The 14,176-nt window shown below is 43.4% G+C and overlaps 2 protein-coding genes across 2 annotated transcripts in view; one reads left to right on the top strand and one right to left on the bottom strand.

Annotated features, from left to right (window-relative positions):
* Positions 1–2,131: 2,131 nt before the first annotated feature.
* gdnfa (glial cell derived neurotrophic factor a) lies at positions 2,132–6,278 on the top strand. Its single transcript, XM_068574646.1, has 2 exons — positions 2,132–2,354; positions 5,734–6,278. Exons 1-2 carry the CDS (start codon positions 2,150–2,152, stop codon positions 6,276–6,278), a joined length of 750 nt encoding a protein of 249 aa, XP_068430747.1. The 5' UTR covers positions 2,132–2,149.
* Positions 6,279–10,234: 3,956 nt separating this feature from the next.
* Positions 10,235–14,176, bottom strand: part of LOC137783790 (WD repeat-containing protein 70) — a 35,728-nt gene continuing 31,786 nt past the window's right edge. Inside the window, exons 16-18 of the mRNA XM_068574113.1 lie at positions 13,788–13,904; positions 12,023–12,185; positions 10,235–11,421 (exon numbers count right to left, since the gene is read on the bottom strand). Of these exons, the coding sequence (XP_068430214.1) occupies positions 11,334–11,421; positions 12,023–12,185; positions 13,788–13,904 (368 nt within the window). The 3' untranslated portion in view covers positions 10,235–11,333. The remainder of the gene's footprint in view (positions 11,422–12,022; positions 12,186–13,787; positions 13,905–14,176) is intronic.

Raw genomic sequence — 14,176 nt, forward strand, 5'->3', positions numbered from 1 at the left:
GGGTGATGGGAAGCCTTTCTCAGGTACCACATCTTAGCTGGTTCAGAGCCCTTTTTTTGTGGTCTGTGCGGTATTGCCCCAGGCTCACCTTGACAAGAAAGTGCTTATTGAATGACCAGATCCTCCTATGAGTTACATTGCTAGATAATAACCCTGGAGTGGAATACATTGCCAACATGTAGGCTAAAACGAAGTGTTCGCTCCGCCCCCCAATGCCCCTCTTGCGTATTTACACATAGGTTCTAGTAAATAGCAAGTGAAGTGGGACTCAAATTGGAGATGTGTGTGGCCATCAGACGAAACATGACACCGGCGCGCAAAGAGAGCGCGGAGATCAGGTTAGAAACATGCATCGCAACACAACATCTCCAAATCGCATTCCGCGTATACTGAAATCGAATCCGAGGACATCAGGATGTGTGACATAATCCCCAAGACATCTGAAAACTGCGCTCCTCCAAACGGGGCTCCAGGGGTGGTTTGGAGAAATATTTGTGGACCTCTGTTTGCTCTTGCAGGGGGATATATAAGGGGCGGACACCAACTGCCCCAAACGTCAGAGCGCACCCAACTATAAATCTCTCCAAACTGCCCTCTGCGCGCGGTGCGGTGTTATGCGCAGACATCTGTCCCGCTTCAGTCCAGTATGAGGACAGCGCGTGTGGAAACTCTTCGAGCTACATAGACACTGTCTGACCCGGAGAAATGGAGAATAAATACCCAGATCGGTGTTGTTTACCATGTCAAGATATTGTCACATGTTGGCGACTATGAACATTTAACGCGGTTGTGGATATAACGGAGCTTTAACTGTTTTATCAAGAGCTTCTTGCAGCCTGGGAGATTTTTTTTTTGGGAACCTTTTGCGCCTTGCTTATGCACTGGAGACGCTGATGTCTTCATTGAACTCGTCTCAGTCGGAGATGGTGGAACTCTCTCGGATTTCCAACGTGGAAACGTAGCATCCAATTAATCAGCGACTGCAACTGTACCCCGTAAGGCGCAGTGGCACTTGGTACGCTCTCTTCAACACCCACCTTTGGACTCCAAAGTGTGGGAAGACGCGTGGTTTTGCCGGATCGGAGAATGAAACAACTGGCGTGGTGTTTTAGCTTTTATTTCTGTCGGGACACAAACCGACTTTGAACTCGTTTTAAGGACATCTTCGGATTGTGGTTGTTGAACCGATTCAAAGCAGCTGATTCAGCTTTGGACACTAAGACGCGTTTTCTCTTTTGGATTTTAACACCAACAGCCAAGCGAGTTTCAGGTCTGCATGGGCCATATTTAAGGTAAGTGGAGCAACATATTTATTTTTCATTTGAGAGTTTAAAACACAATATCCATACGAGCCTCACTTTAGGAATTTTCGTTGAAATAGCAAATGAAAATGAAAATGCAGCTTGTGCATTTGTTGGGACTTTTGCACGGCATTTTGAAGCACAGTATTTATCCATGCATAGCTGTTTAGGTTTACTGCAGACTCAACATGCCATTAGACAGAGTCACGTAAGCTTTGGGGATCGCCATCTGGCCAACTCACACCATTATTTAGGCTACCGCTGCCAACACGCTTTGGTGCGTGCTTTAACCAACGCATATTTGTGTAAGGCGCACCCTCCGTGCCTCATTACAAGAGCTCGCCTCATATCACAACAACATGAAATATCATGTAATATTCCTTATAGGCCAATAGAGAATAAATAAGCAGGAGGCTGCTGGTCATTTGATAAGATAGTACTTTTACGCACACATTTATTTATTTATTATGTATTAATTAATGTCTATATGTTCAGGATATCTTGACATTATAAAGTCCTTAAGCCATTTTTATCTTGTGATACATTTATTTAGAATGTCCTGGTAGGTTTACTCTGATATTCATATTTACAACTAACTCCACTATGAGAGAAGTGGAGTTCAAAGCATGTCGGCATGATGACACAGTTATTAATACAGAATGAGTCAGGGCAGGTCTGGCCACACCGTTTCAAACTCTTTGCTGACTTCATTATAAACAACAAGTGGCCTACATTCTGATTGGACAGTGGTTGTATTTAGATACCTTCATTATTATTATAATTTCTAATCATTTTAAATAAAAAAGTCTCTTATTTTTGCAGCTTTCTTCATAGGAACTGAGTCTAAGATGAAGTTATGGGATGTTTTGGCCACGTGTTTGTTGCTCCTGAGCTCTGTTGCTACACGGCCTCTCTACCAAAACACTCAGCCAGCCAAGAGGACTTACTTCCCCATCAGCTACAGTGATTCTGCGTCCCTGTCTGTGGAGGACGAAAAGCCAACGTTCCAGCGTAAAGATCACAACCTGCAGGAGATCTCCATGGAGGATCAATGTAAGGCACGCAGCACGCTTTCACAACATCTTTTGTGAGGTGCAGTCACCGTCTTGGTGGATAATTGGCCCACCTGGGGCTCACATTATCGTCTTCATCTGCGCAGATTGTGGAAAAAAAAAACATTCCATTTCACCATTCAATCATATATAGTGACGCATGCAGCTTTCCATCTCATCGTCGTGCACGCGTTGACTTTTGAGTGGAAAAGTAAGCACGTACAACTCATACTGTAGGTGGCATTTTGTATTAAAAAAAAAAGCTCCATGAAGACACCATTGGTTTGCTGGCCAAGTGATGTCCACTAATCACACTTGAGAAACCGGTGCAGTGAGAGCCAGCAGAGCCAACAGTGCAGTCCTACAATGATAAGACTCTCATACAGGCCGGTTATCAGATGGAAGATCTTAATTTGTGTTTTATTGCCGCTGAGGGTTGCAGCCCACTGATGTCAAAACAAGCCAGCAGCATGAATAAGAGTATGAGCAGCGCTGAGGTTGCTCCCCACATGCCCCCCCTCCTCCCTTTGTCTACGTTCACCTCTGCCACTCTGAAACATAAGAGATCCGCGGCCGTCGCCCAACTGCCAAGAGTCAGAAACTATATTTTTTTTTAGAGATGGAGGTGTGAATCACATTGCAGGCGAGAGGCCGGACAACACCGGAAAGTTTGAAGCACCGAGTGAGAGTTCTGTGTTTATGTTCATTTTAACAGCAACAGTGGGCAGGAATTTATTTTGTTTGGATCAAAGTGACACAGTGTCATCTTCACGCAGCCAAGAACTAGATAAGGAATGGAACATTTGGACAAATGTTTGTCCCGCCACCTCATATTCTTGTTTGGACCACGGTGACATCACTGATGTGCTTGTAACCAAAGACCATTAACTATGCAGGAGCAGCGTAAACAAAGCTGTAGCCCTGAGCGCGGACGGGTCTGTTGGTTTGCGCGTCACATCAAAGACATTGAGAGTTTTCTCTTAATCTGGCCAGGCTGAACTCTGCAGGCAGCAGCTGCACGAGGGGAGCGATACTGTCGTATTGGGCCAGCGACTCTGCAAAGATTACGGCGACAATTTGCACCTTGCATTGCTTCTTTGGTTGCCACCGGCCCGGTCTGTCGGCAGGTGCGCAGTGTTGCCGCCCCGCCTGTCAGCTGACACATAATAGGAGGTGTCTAAAATCAAAGGGCAGGTGTGTCTAAACAGATTGGCCCGGGCTCACCTGATATACGAGCAGCGGCCCAATCAGCTGTGGAGCGCGGGCGGATCAGATGGCCTGTGCGCTGCCAGAGGAACAGGTAAGACAAGAGCGATAGGTGACACTGCGATATAGATTCTGTGTCAACCACAACGCCACCTGCCAGACATCGCTCCCCGTTACTGGCCGACACGCATCCGAACACTCACACGCACAGACGCTCGCAGGTGATGTTATTAGAGTTGGACCGATTGGTTCACTTCGGAACAATATGTCTCCATGATTCACATCCACAGTTCATAGCCGCCAGACCTTCAGGCTTTTGGAGTAAGAGAGACTTCACTCTGTAATAGAATCAACATGGAACACAGGAGGGTCCAAGACTTAGTCGGTTCTCATCGCAGCAGATGGTGGAGAGCTGGGCTGGTGCATGTTTTCAGTTTGGAGCAGACTACAATCTGCGTCTAAACGACCCAGAGCGTATGATTTCCTTTTTATTTGGCCTTTTGAAAATGTTGGCGTTCTCAAAACGACATCCATGAAATAGTGAAATGACTGCAAAACTCTCTCTCGCTGCGTCTCTCTTGGTGGTGTAATTGGTCTGTGCCTTCTGTTTCATCACAGGCGGTCGTGTGTGTGTGTGTGTGTGTGTGTGTGTGTGAGAAAGCAAACAGGGTTTAACGGTCGATGTGCAGCTGAACAACCTTTCACAACTTCGGGTTCTTTGAGATTGAGAACGAATGGAGGCAGCGTGCCGGCCGAGGTTATTCATGCAAAATCAAGTCTGATCACTACAAATGTACAAATCTTCTTCTCTGACTATAACCGAGTGGAATTGACAACACCCTCTGAACTTCAGCCTCCAACTCATCCCCCCATTGACTTGCAGAGAGTCAGCGCGGGGCACCTGCACTCAGGTCCACAAGAACGGCTCTGCATTCCTGCGCCTGAGACTAACCTATAAATCAGCATGCACCATTTCTGATCTGCACATTTCGGAGTATTTATGGACGTTGTCTGCATATCGTTCAACATTTTACCATGCATATGCTGCCTGGCGGTTAAGCGCATACTCGACAACAATATGCATCATTCTGTTCTCAGTGTGATGGTTTGAGCTGAAGGCTTTGGTAGAAGTGCGTTGATTACATTCTGCGTGTGGCGTACACATCTGTATTTGTGCATTTAAAGCACGTTTGACGTTTAGTGAAATGTGCGTATTGCCTTTCTGGTATAGAATTACGATGCGTTATTGAGCAGATCAATACCACGCTCACATTTCTACAAACAAACAAGATACAACATGTTAACTAATTATCTTTAAAAGTGCTAGTAGGTGGATTTTGTTAGCGTTGGACAGAGCCGGGCTAGTTTTTTTTTTTACCCGTTTCCAGTCTTTGTGTACTCACTATTCCTTTAAGTGTCTTTTTGTATGCCATGCACATTTTCCCATTTATTTATTGTTTATCTCATCTAAAAAAAGGAATATTTAAGGTGGAAACTCTCCATGGGAATTAACAGGAAGCCACAGGGAATACAATATAGGTGATATCTGCTCAGGCTGTATTCACAATGTAATGTGCAGGAGCTTTCTGTTCATCATAAGGCAAGCAGAAATATTCCATTAATGGTATCAACGGTTATCTATTATCCATTTGTCAAATACAAACAGTACAAACACTTTGCTGTCTGCTGGTTAACAGACATACCATATGAAATCTACTCACTCCAGTAAATCAAAACTTACATCACGTAGTTCTTTGGCTCAGCCGCTGCAGTAGTGTGGGCTGCACATGTGATGGGAAAATGTTCTGTATGTAGAGGGTTAAGGCCTTTTTAACGGGATGCTGCATACTTATAACTAAAACATGCCATATTGCTTTTTTATTTGCATTCACCCAGATAGAAAGTTCCCCTTAAAAAGGCTTTTTAAATTAAAATTCCAGAGTTCAGCTTCCCTCGTGAATCTTCCGACTCTTTACATACATCTCATCGAACATCATGAGATGTGTTTTTTTTTACTTTGCATGTATCTGTGTTCTTTTGCTGTGATTCATTTTTCTGATTTGTTGTTTTAATGTGTTTGATTTCTTAGTTTTTTCCACAGGGATCATTAAAGTGCAATCTCATCTTTTTTCATCCAACTTCACGAGGGAATCTGTGTCTTCTGTGTCTTTCAGACGACGTCGCGGGTCCCTATCCAGAGCAGTTTGATGATGTAATGGATTTTATCGAGGCTACCATTGGCAGACTCCGGCGGTCGGAGCCCAGCGGCGGCTCCAAGGGACGGAGGGAGCAGAGACAAAGGGGAGCAGCAAACACGGGAGGCGCCAGAGGCGAGAGGCGAGGACACGGCGACAGGAAGCGCGGCCGGGGGCGAGGTGGGAAAGGAGGACGGGGCGAGAAGGGGAGGGAGAGGATATCGGTGCAGACGCGAGGCTGCTTGCTGAAGGAGGTCCACCTCAATGTGACGGACTTGGGGCTGGGCTACCAGACTAAAGAGGAGCTGATCTTCAGGTACTGCAGCGGCCCCTGCGTGGAGGCCGAGACCAACTACGACAAGATCCTCAACAACCTCACACACAACAAGAAGCTGGACAAGGACACGCCCTCCCGCACCTGCTGCCGGCCGATCGCTTTCGACGACGACTTGTCGTTCTTGGACGACAACGTGGTGTATCACACACTGAAGAAGCATTCTGCCAGGACGTGTGCCTGCGTCTGATGGAGTGATCTACGTCAGGGAACTAAGGATCACTGATGGACTGTGGTCACACCTGGACACAATAGGAGTGTATTGTCTCGTTTTTTTTTTGCTGACAGTCATCAAAAATGTGGAAGAGCTTAAACAAAGCTGTACATTCAGCCGTGTCGGTCCAGCTCAGTCCTTCAGAACCCAGTCCAGTATTCACAGGAGGAACAAGACTGTTACACTTTGCTGTCTGAAAAGGTGAAAGTGAAGAAAACTGACTGAGTCGGCTTGTTTTTTTCCCCCCTGGAGGAATCATTTTCCCAGGAACATCCATTTTTCCAGGGCTACTCCTAAGACTCCAGATGAACGCAGAGATTTGAGGAGTATTTTCAGCTGCAATCTAAATTACTTTCACTGCATCGTCTGGATGTTGACATTTACATTCAGAGCCACAGGAAGACGATTAGCAGAGTTCAGCAAAGACTTTTGGTTGCATCTACATAAAATCCAATCATATATATATATATATATAGAGAGAGAGAGAGAGAGAGAGAGATACACATGTGTGTAAGAGGTATATTTATTAACATGGGAATTAACTTATTGTTATTTATTTCAATCCATTTTTTGAAAGAAATTGTCATTTTTCTTATTTATTTAAACGCTTTGTTTGTCCTCGACGGTGCCATTGTGGAGCATTTTCTCAAGCGAAATGTAAAAAAGGTGATCCAGAACAGCTCAACACTCGCCCACAAATCCTGATAAGGCTTATTCGCTTCACTTAGATTCCAGAGTTTCTCTATTCATGACACCAAAGGATCATCATCAGCTATCCAGTTAAGGAAAGGTAGCAAGAGACACAGAGGAGGGGACCAATAGAAGAGTTTCGATTGAATTGATTATTGTTGTTTGGAGCATTTTGAGCATTTGTTTTGGACATGTTGCCTCATTTCTTTTTTTCCAAATGTGACCATGCTAACACAGGGGGGACTCCACATGTTGCTCTCAGCGAATGACTCTTTGCTGCTCTTTTATTTTTTAAATTCATATTCCAGAATAGATTTACCGTCAGTCCAACCAGGAGCCGTCCCATTAGTTTAAATCTAAAACGGACATGACGGTAGTGGCCTCTCTGCAGGTGCCTTCGGGGATCCATCCTCCAAGTCACAGAGTGTAGAAGCTGCTGCCGGGACATCCGCCCATCAGCAAACCTCCCTCCATCCCGGTGCCAGTCTGTCAAAGGCTTTGCTGCCGCTACTGTCCCGATAGGCTTTAAAGTCCACAAGACTGTGACAGACAGGTCTTACTCCCTGTAAAGGGATTTGAAAGTGATCCTCTAACATGAGTCTTAACCAAATATCTCTGTGGACAAAGCCATAATGATGAAGGCAGTTTAATGAAGATCCAGCAACCGTGGCGGCTGTCATCGCACAACTGATGTAAATATCTCCTGACGAGAGGCTTGGACAAAGGGGAAATGTTTTGGAATTAGAAGGAAGACGATGGGTGGGCTCAACATGCTTTCTACATGTAATAACTAGTTTAGCCAACCCCCCCCCCCCCCCCCCCCCCAAACTATCCACATATATACATCCAGAAAAACAGGAGGCCTTTTTGAAAGCAAGTTGCTGTGCCCGTGGAGACCCTGCGAGGGGATGGTTTTAAGTGGAACAAAGAGAGCCCCCGGGTCGGTCTTGATGCGAGCACGGATTAGGGACCAAGGTATCTGTGCCCACCCAGCAGCAAGCAAGCCAGCTTTACTGTGTAATCCCCCTGCACACAGAACAAATCCACTGCATCAAGCTGAATTAAGGCCAAACACTACACAGAGAGAGGGAGAGAGAGAGAAAAAAAAATCGCGCTTTTATCACAGCATACCTCATCAATTGGATCATCTTCCCCTTTAACAACTGATTCGTGCTTAAGCCTTTCCAGATGAGAATGTGCAGTTATGAGTCTTCCCAGAAGCCTCGGAGCGCCCCGCTTCCCTTCGATACCTTGCGTTAACGTGTGTAAACTGTGACCACCGGCCCGCTCCTCGTCACGACCGTTGCTTCAACTGCTCCTGGGCGACTCGTCCGTTTGGTTTTGATGCAAAAAGGTAAAACAAGGAAAAAAGGTAAAGATGCGAAGGAATCCTCGGTGTTAATATTAGAAGGATGGGATTTCTTTTTCACTCCTTGTGTTAACACCTGTGTCATGTCGTCTCACTTGTTTTGTGTTACAGAACCAAAGCTCTCTGCAAACTTTATTTTTGTACAATATTCATTTTATAACTTTTTACAGAATTAAACTCGTTTCTATTAAACAAGCGTGTCTCTCCTGCTATTCTGCCATGTGCAATAACGCAACCCGGTGCCAGATGGTGATCATTTGCCTCGTGTGTGTTTACACGAGCATCATTGGTGAAAATTGACGACAGAAATTTGGGTTGAATGGAGAATTGCGGGGATGGTTGGAGAGATGGCCTGTACAGTGTGGCGTGCATTCCTGAACACTGGCCCAGGGTCGTACAGTAAACACGAGCTCGCCGTAAAGCGCCACTGAGCTGTAAATCAAGGCGCTCAAGAATGTTTCCACCGTGCAAAGAAGATCTGGAGATGCTGATGAGAAGCTGGCAGCAGTGCAAGCACAGAGTCATTACGCAGGGGCTCAAGGTGTGTATACAATGTATGGCTGAAGCAACACAATACATCTTTAAGTCCAAGTCAAGTCTTGCGACACAAAGTCACAGGTTAAAGTCTCTGACTACTGACCTTAAATCAAAGCGGTTTAAATGCGCTTTTAGTTTTGTTCTCGTCAGTGCTGAGGCCAAATCATTTTATATCAATAATGAAACCAATGACCACGTGGATGTAGAAGGGGTCGCTCGTAGTGACAAACAAAATAAATCATCACCAAACTCAGCTCATGGTTTTGGTTTTAAAGCTCACAACTTTATTGTTTTGGTCACGTTTCATTGCCTTCCTCAGCATCCTTTTCAGAAGTAGGCATCTGTTTTCAGCTCTAAAACCCCAAAAAACAAACAGATTTTGCTACTAGCTGGTGGACATAGTGTGGCATTTAGCAGCTAAACAGAGACACATATATCCCTCAAGTGTTGGTTGAGACCAAAAACAGAGCGACAAGAAGAGGGAATATTTGTCAATTAGGAATATACAGAAGATAATATACAGAAGATAATTCGATTTGCTTGTTCTTGACAAGTTAAATGTAATTTTATCCAACATGTAGGTCTGAAACTATTCACAACGAGGTCTGTGGAATATTTTGGAATAAAACCAGCCGAGGTTGATTTTGAAAACCAGCCTTCACCTTCTCTGTATTGGAGCATAGGCCGATACACCAGAAGGTGTCTTTGACAGGCCTGCATCTGAACATGCCCGCACCTGGAGGCTATACGGTTTCAGCTCCACACACAGCGCCTCTTTTCCACGCGCTAACTGGTTCATCACAAGCCGGCGGAGGGAATCAATCAGCGGCCAATCTTCACCTCTTGCGGAGGGTTGAGAACGCTTTTTGTCAAGTAGAGCATGATGTCAGCCTCTCCCCCATGAAGCCGATCTCCTCTCAGCTCACCACTTTAGTTGCTCTTAAAAACATCACTCATTGTTTTAGTCCTTCCATATTTCTTGTCCTTGTATTTCTTTCTTGTGTTCATTTTTACGGCCACAGGAAGTTCGCCAAGAAACTGAGACGTTAGATTGTCTGCTTGTAACTTTGGTTGGCTAGGAATTAAAGACCACTCGACGGTTTCACCTCGAGTAGAAACTATTTAAAATGAAAGGTAAAGTAAAGGTGACCATGACTTAAATTTCTGTAGTTACAAACTAGTTTTACTGAAAAACATTTAGTTTATTGTTAGTGGAGGTTGCACTCCAGAGGGATCTATAAACACACAAAACATAGGTTTCATTAGATCTGTACATTGTGTTTTTTAGTATGTTGAAATATCTTTCGACACTATTCAGGTCATTCAGAGAGAAAATGTAGCTGTAATGCATGCTAAACCGTGCAGCTTTTTTCTGTAAGGAAGACATAGTTTGAATCTAGAAATATGATGCAATGTGGTAATAGTTCAATATTTATTTTTGAGAGTAGTTTAAGAAAAGTATCTTAACTTAAGGTTGCATCGAGTAGTCTTCTTAAACATCAATTTGGTGACAAAGACTGAGACACAGTGAGCTAGCAAGTGTACCGTGACATTAAGATTTAAAATTTGAGTCATGATTTCTTATTTATTCATCAATATTAGAAAATACAGCAGTTGCAGCAAAACTTACCCATTTATTAACGTAGCGTTATGTAGCCTGTAAAACCATTACAGCAGTGAGTCAAAACTCCGGCTTTGGCCCGGACTCAGTGAACTGTACGTCTGCCAGAGTGAGTCAGTGCCTCGTAAAAAAAAAAAAAAAAAGAATTTCTTTGATCAGCTGGTAAAAACAGAAGTATCATTTTAATTTGGGTAAAATATATCACTTTTTGACAAGAGAATACAAATTATTTTGTATCGGGTTTGAGGTGGATTTAAATACGCAGACGGTTGATTGCATCACATCCAACAAAACGGCACGGCTTTAAAAAACCTTGAAAAAGAAAAGTTTGTGTACTTTTTTCATAGCTGATGAACACAACCAGACCACAAAATCTGGAGACAATTTATGAGGCATTAGAACACTGGAAATGTGGGAGGAGAGAGGACAATAGAAATCATGAATATACAGTCCAGATAATCAAAACAGACATAAAAAGCCCAGTTCCTCCAGAGGTTGAGGAATTGCAAAATTTGTAGAACATAAAACTGTATAAAACTATATTATGTTTGCACCGTAAAAAACAAAAACCTGCACATTTATGTGCTACCCCTCAACACAGAAGCAGGCACATAAATACATAGATACAAACACTGCGAGAGGGAGGACAGAGACTGTTGAATGTAGGAACATAATTGATGCCTCTAAGCAGTTTCTGACAGTAACTCAGGGTTTTGGGATTGATCCTGAGACCTCTGGGTTACGGTGATATATATACAAACACAAGCCCGCCCCGTCTGCTATTCTATATAAAATGAGCTGCTGTTGAGGCATCTCAGATCTTGCGTTTCTTCCACTGTGGTTCCTTTTCAGCTTCCTCATCATCATCCGATTCCTCTGCAAACACAGGCACTGGCTGGGTTCTGAAGGGAAACAAGAGAGGGGAATGATTTAACAGACAACTTCAAAGAAAAGCATTAAACTGCAAATGTAGATACCCAGATAACGGGGCTATGAGGCCACAAATCATTTAATTTGAGTAATTAGAATACATTATCTCTTCTATACTGGCCAACTGAGGCTTAAGGAAGTTCAGGCTGTAACTAAAACAAAACTCTGCAAACCGGCCAAAGTGATGTACTTTATCAGATCAATCTACTATATTGTATATCACGAGGATATTATTGTTTTAACTGGAGATCATTTCCTTGCATTACGTGAAACATTTGGCTCAAAGCTTCGGTAGACATTTATGAAGCGGTCTGAGTCCGATAGGGATCTAAAGTTGTCCATTACTCTCTTTTCTGTGTACCTTTAAAACTGCACAACTCTTTAAACATTTATGTGTCACACCGGTAGGAAGAAACCCAAGTACCATCACAATGGAGTAAGCAGCACTACCAGTACTCATCTAACAACGTCTGCTAACAAGAGCCAACACAGAAACGAGAGAAGAAACCAAGACCAGCGAGGTGGACAGGGCCGGTGTAAAGTATTCATACAGAGGATGTGCAGGTTTCTTACTGTTTGTATGCTGGGGCAACCCAGTAAGGGTTATCTGAAGCCTCCTTGGCGTGACGTAAGATCGCCTGTCGCGGGTTACTGTCGTCCGTTTTATCTAAAGCAATGTTCTTCACGATGAATGAAGACAGAGTGCCGCCATGATTTGCGACTCTTCCTCCTCGACCTGTCAGGAAAATCAATATAAAATGTAAATGTAAGACTGTTATTACACTATGACACAACATTTTACCAACTCGGCCGCAAACCATTTATTACTGGACGTATTATAATAATCTTTGTCTGTTTTGTAAACTCATTGCATTCTTTCTCCAGAAGGTAGTAAGTGAAAGCAACACTGATCTTTGAAGTTACATTACTTCTATGCTGTTGGACGTGTATAACTGCATCTCATTTTGCAGGTTTTAAGGAGAAAAATTAGCCACTTTCCAGAAAGGACATTGTTATGGTTGTCTTAAAAGATCAAGAACAGGAGTCACACATGCATGTGTGCATTCCCATAATCAAACACACATGGATTCCCTGCTAGAGTTGGGCAGCGAGGTTGTTTGTGGGATTCAAAGGCACCGTTTCCCTTTGCTTGTAAGCACCCAGCCAACAGCTAAACATTATCTTCCACTTGTGCAAAGTCATTTCACACAAAGGATAAACAATATAAAGACAGCCTGTCTTCTCAAAATCTCTGGCCTGCTATCATGTAATTAACCTTATATTTACATTCTACATTTTCATTTGCGGGCTAGTTATTTTGCTGTCTCTCTCAACCGTTGACTTACATGTTTTAATACTTTACATGCAAAATGATTCACAATTCATTGTCATTTAGCTTCAGCAATGTTTTTTAACTTATGAAAAGGCTTTGAGTGAATAAAGTTTTCCCTCCTCCACAACTTATTACAGAAAAGAAAAAAAGACAGACTGATGTATTATTATTAATGAATTAAATCAATTATTTGTATATATGTCAATAACAACTTATTTTAAGGGCAAATCATTGTATTGTCCTTATTGGGCTGCTGTGGCTGTTTTTGGTGGTTCGGTTTCCTGACCCCCTTTTTAAACAATGTTTGTAAGTCCCACATCTAAATATGAGAAAAATAAAACACTTAAACTGTATCGCACTGTGGGTCAATTAGATCGCTTTGAAATGCAAAATACTGAAGAGTAAAAAGTGAAAAAAATAAATGAACTAAGCTCAAACTGTCATGACCGTGCAGAGGTGTGGCGCAGGTAAAAGTGTCTGTTGGGGTTAACGACACAAACAGATTGACCACGGGTCCTTTCTGGGAGAAAGTTCACAAGACCTCATCATGTCCCAGCAGTTCAAAAATAATGTGAGTCAACAGCAGGCTACAATGAATCTTTGAGAGGCCAAGTGGGAGCAGTGCTGTTATAGCTCTCGACTTCAGCCGGATTGCATAATACCGAACACATCATCAACTGTAGATTTGTACATCTGCCTCAAACAGAATCATGTGATCATCCAGTTAAGAACATGACTAATCACACGCTTTGAAAAACATGGAAGAACTGAAGCTGTACCTCGTTACTCTTCTCATTTTCAAACGGCTCTGTTTATTGAGTGTTTTTTATTGAGCTCGTATGAGTGTTTTGCTCGGGGACAGTCTTTGTACACGCTATTGCGTGCCTGTCCGGTTACCTGTGTGTCCATTTTCTTGTTATTTTGTTTATTTTGTGAGGTTTTATGTTTTGCACTAATAAATTGTTTTGCCCCCCCACCAAAATAAAATGAAAAAATGCAGTTCACCTGGTCCAGAGACAGGAGGCTCGGGTTTGTTGGACTTCTTTGGGTCAAGTCGGTCCTTCTCCAGCTGTTTCCGCGTACTCCGCTGCCGGGCCTCTCTGAACATGGGTAAGGCATGAGCTGGAGACACACAGGGTAAACAAGGATAATCAAGTTGCTTAGGTAACTGCAAGATCACATAACACAGACGCACAAATAGGCAGACACGCCACCTGGCAATATGTGCAGTGTCTGTAGCTCGTGTACAGTGCTACGTTGCTAAATAAAATGATCAACGCAAAGAAGATATTTGGCCGTGTTTTTACACAACCTCGGCTGATACTACACCTTGCAGCATTCACGCAAAAAAACACACACGCACCTGTTGAGCTTTGGCAGGATCGCTCCTCTTG

Source organism: Clinocottus analis, unplaced genomic scaffold (assembly GCF_023055335.1).
Source record: "Clinocottus analis isolate CAN_PGR_092001 unplaced genomic scaffold, fCliAna1.0.p SCAF_13, whole genome shotgun sequence".
Classification (NCBI taxonomy): domain Eukaryota; kingdom Metazoa; phylum Chordata; class Actinopteri; order Perciformes; family Cottidae; genus Clinocottus; species Clinocottus analis.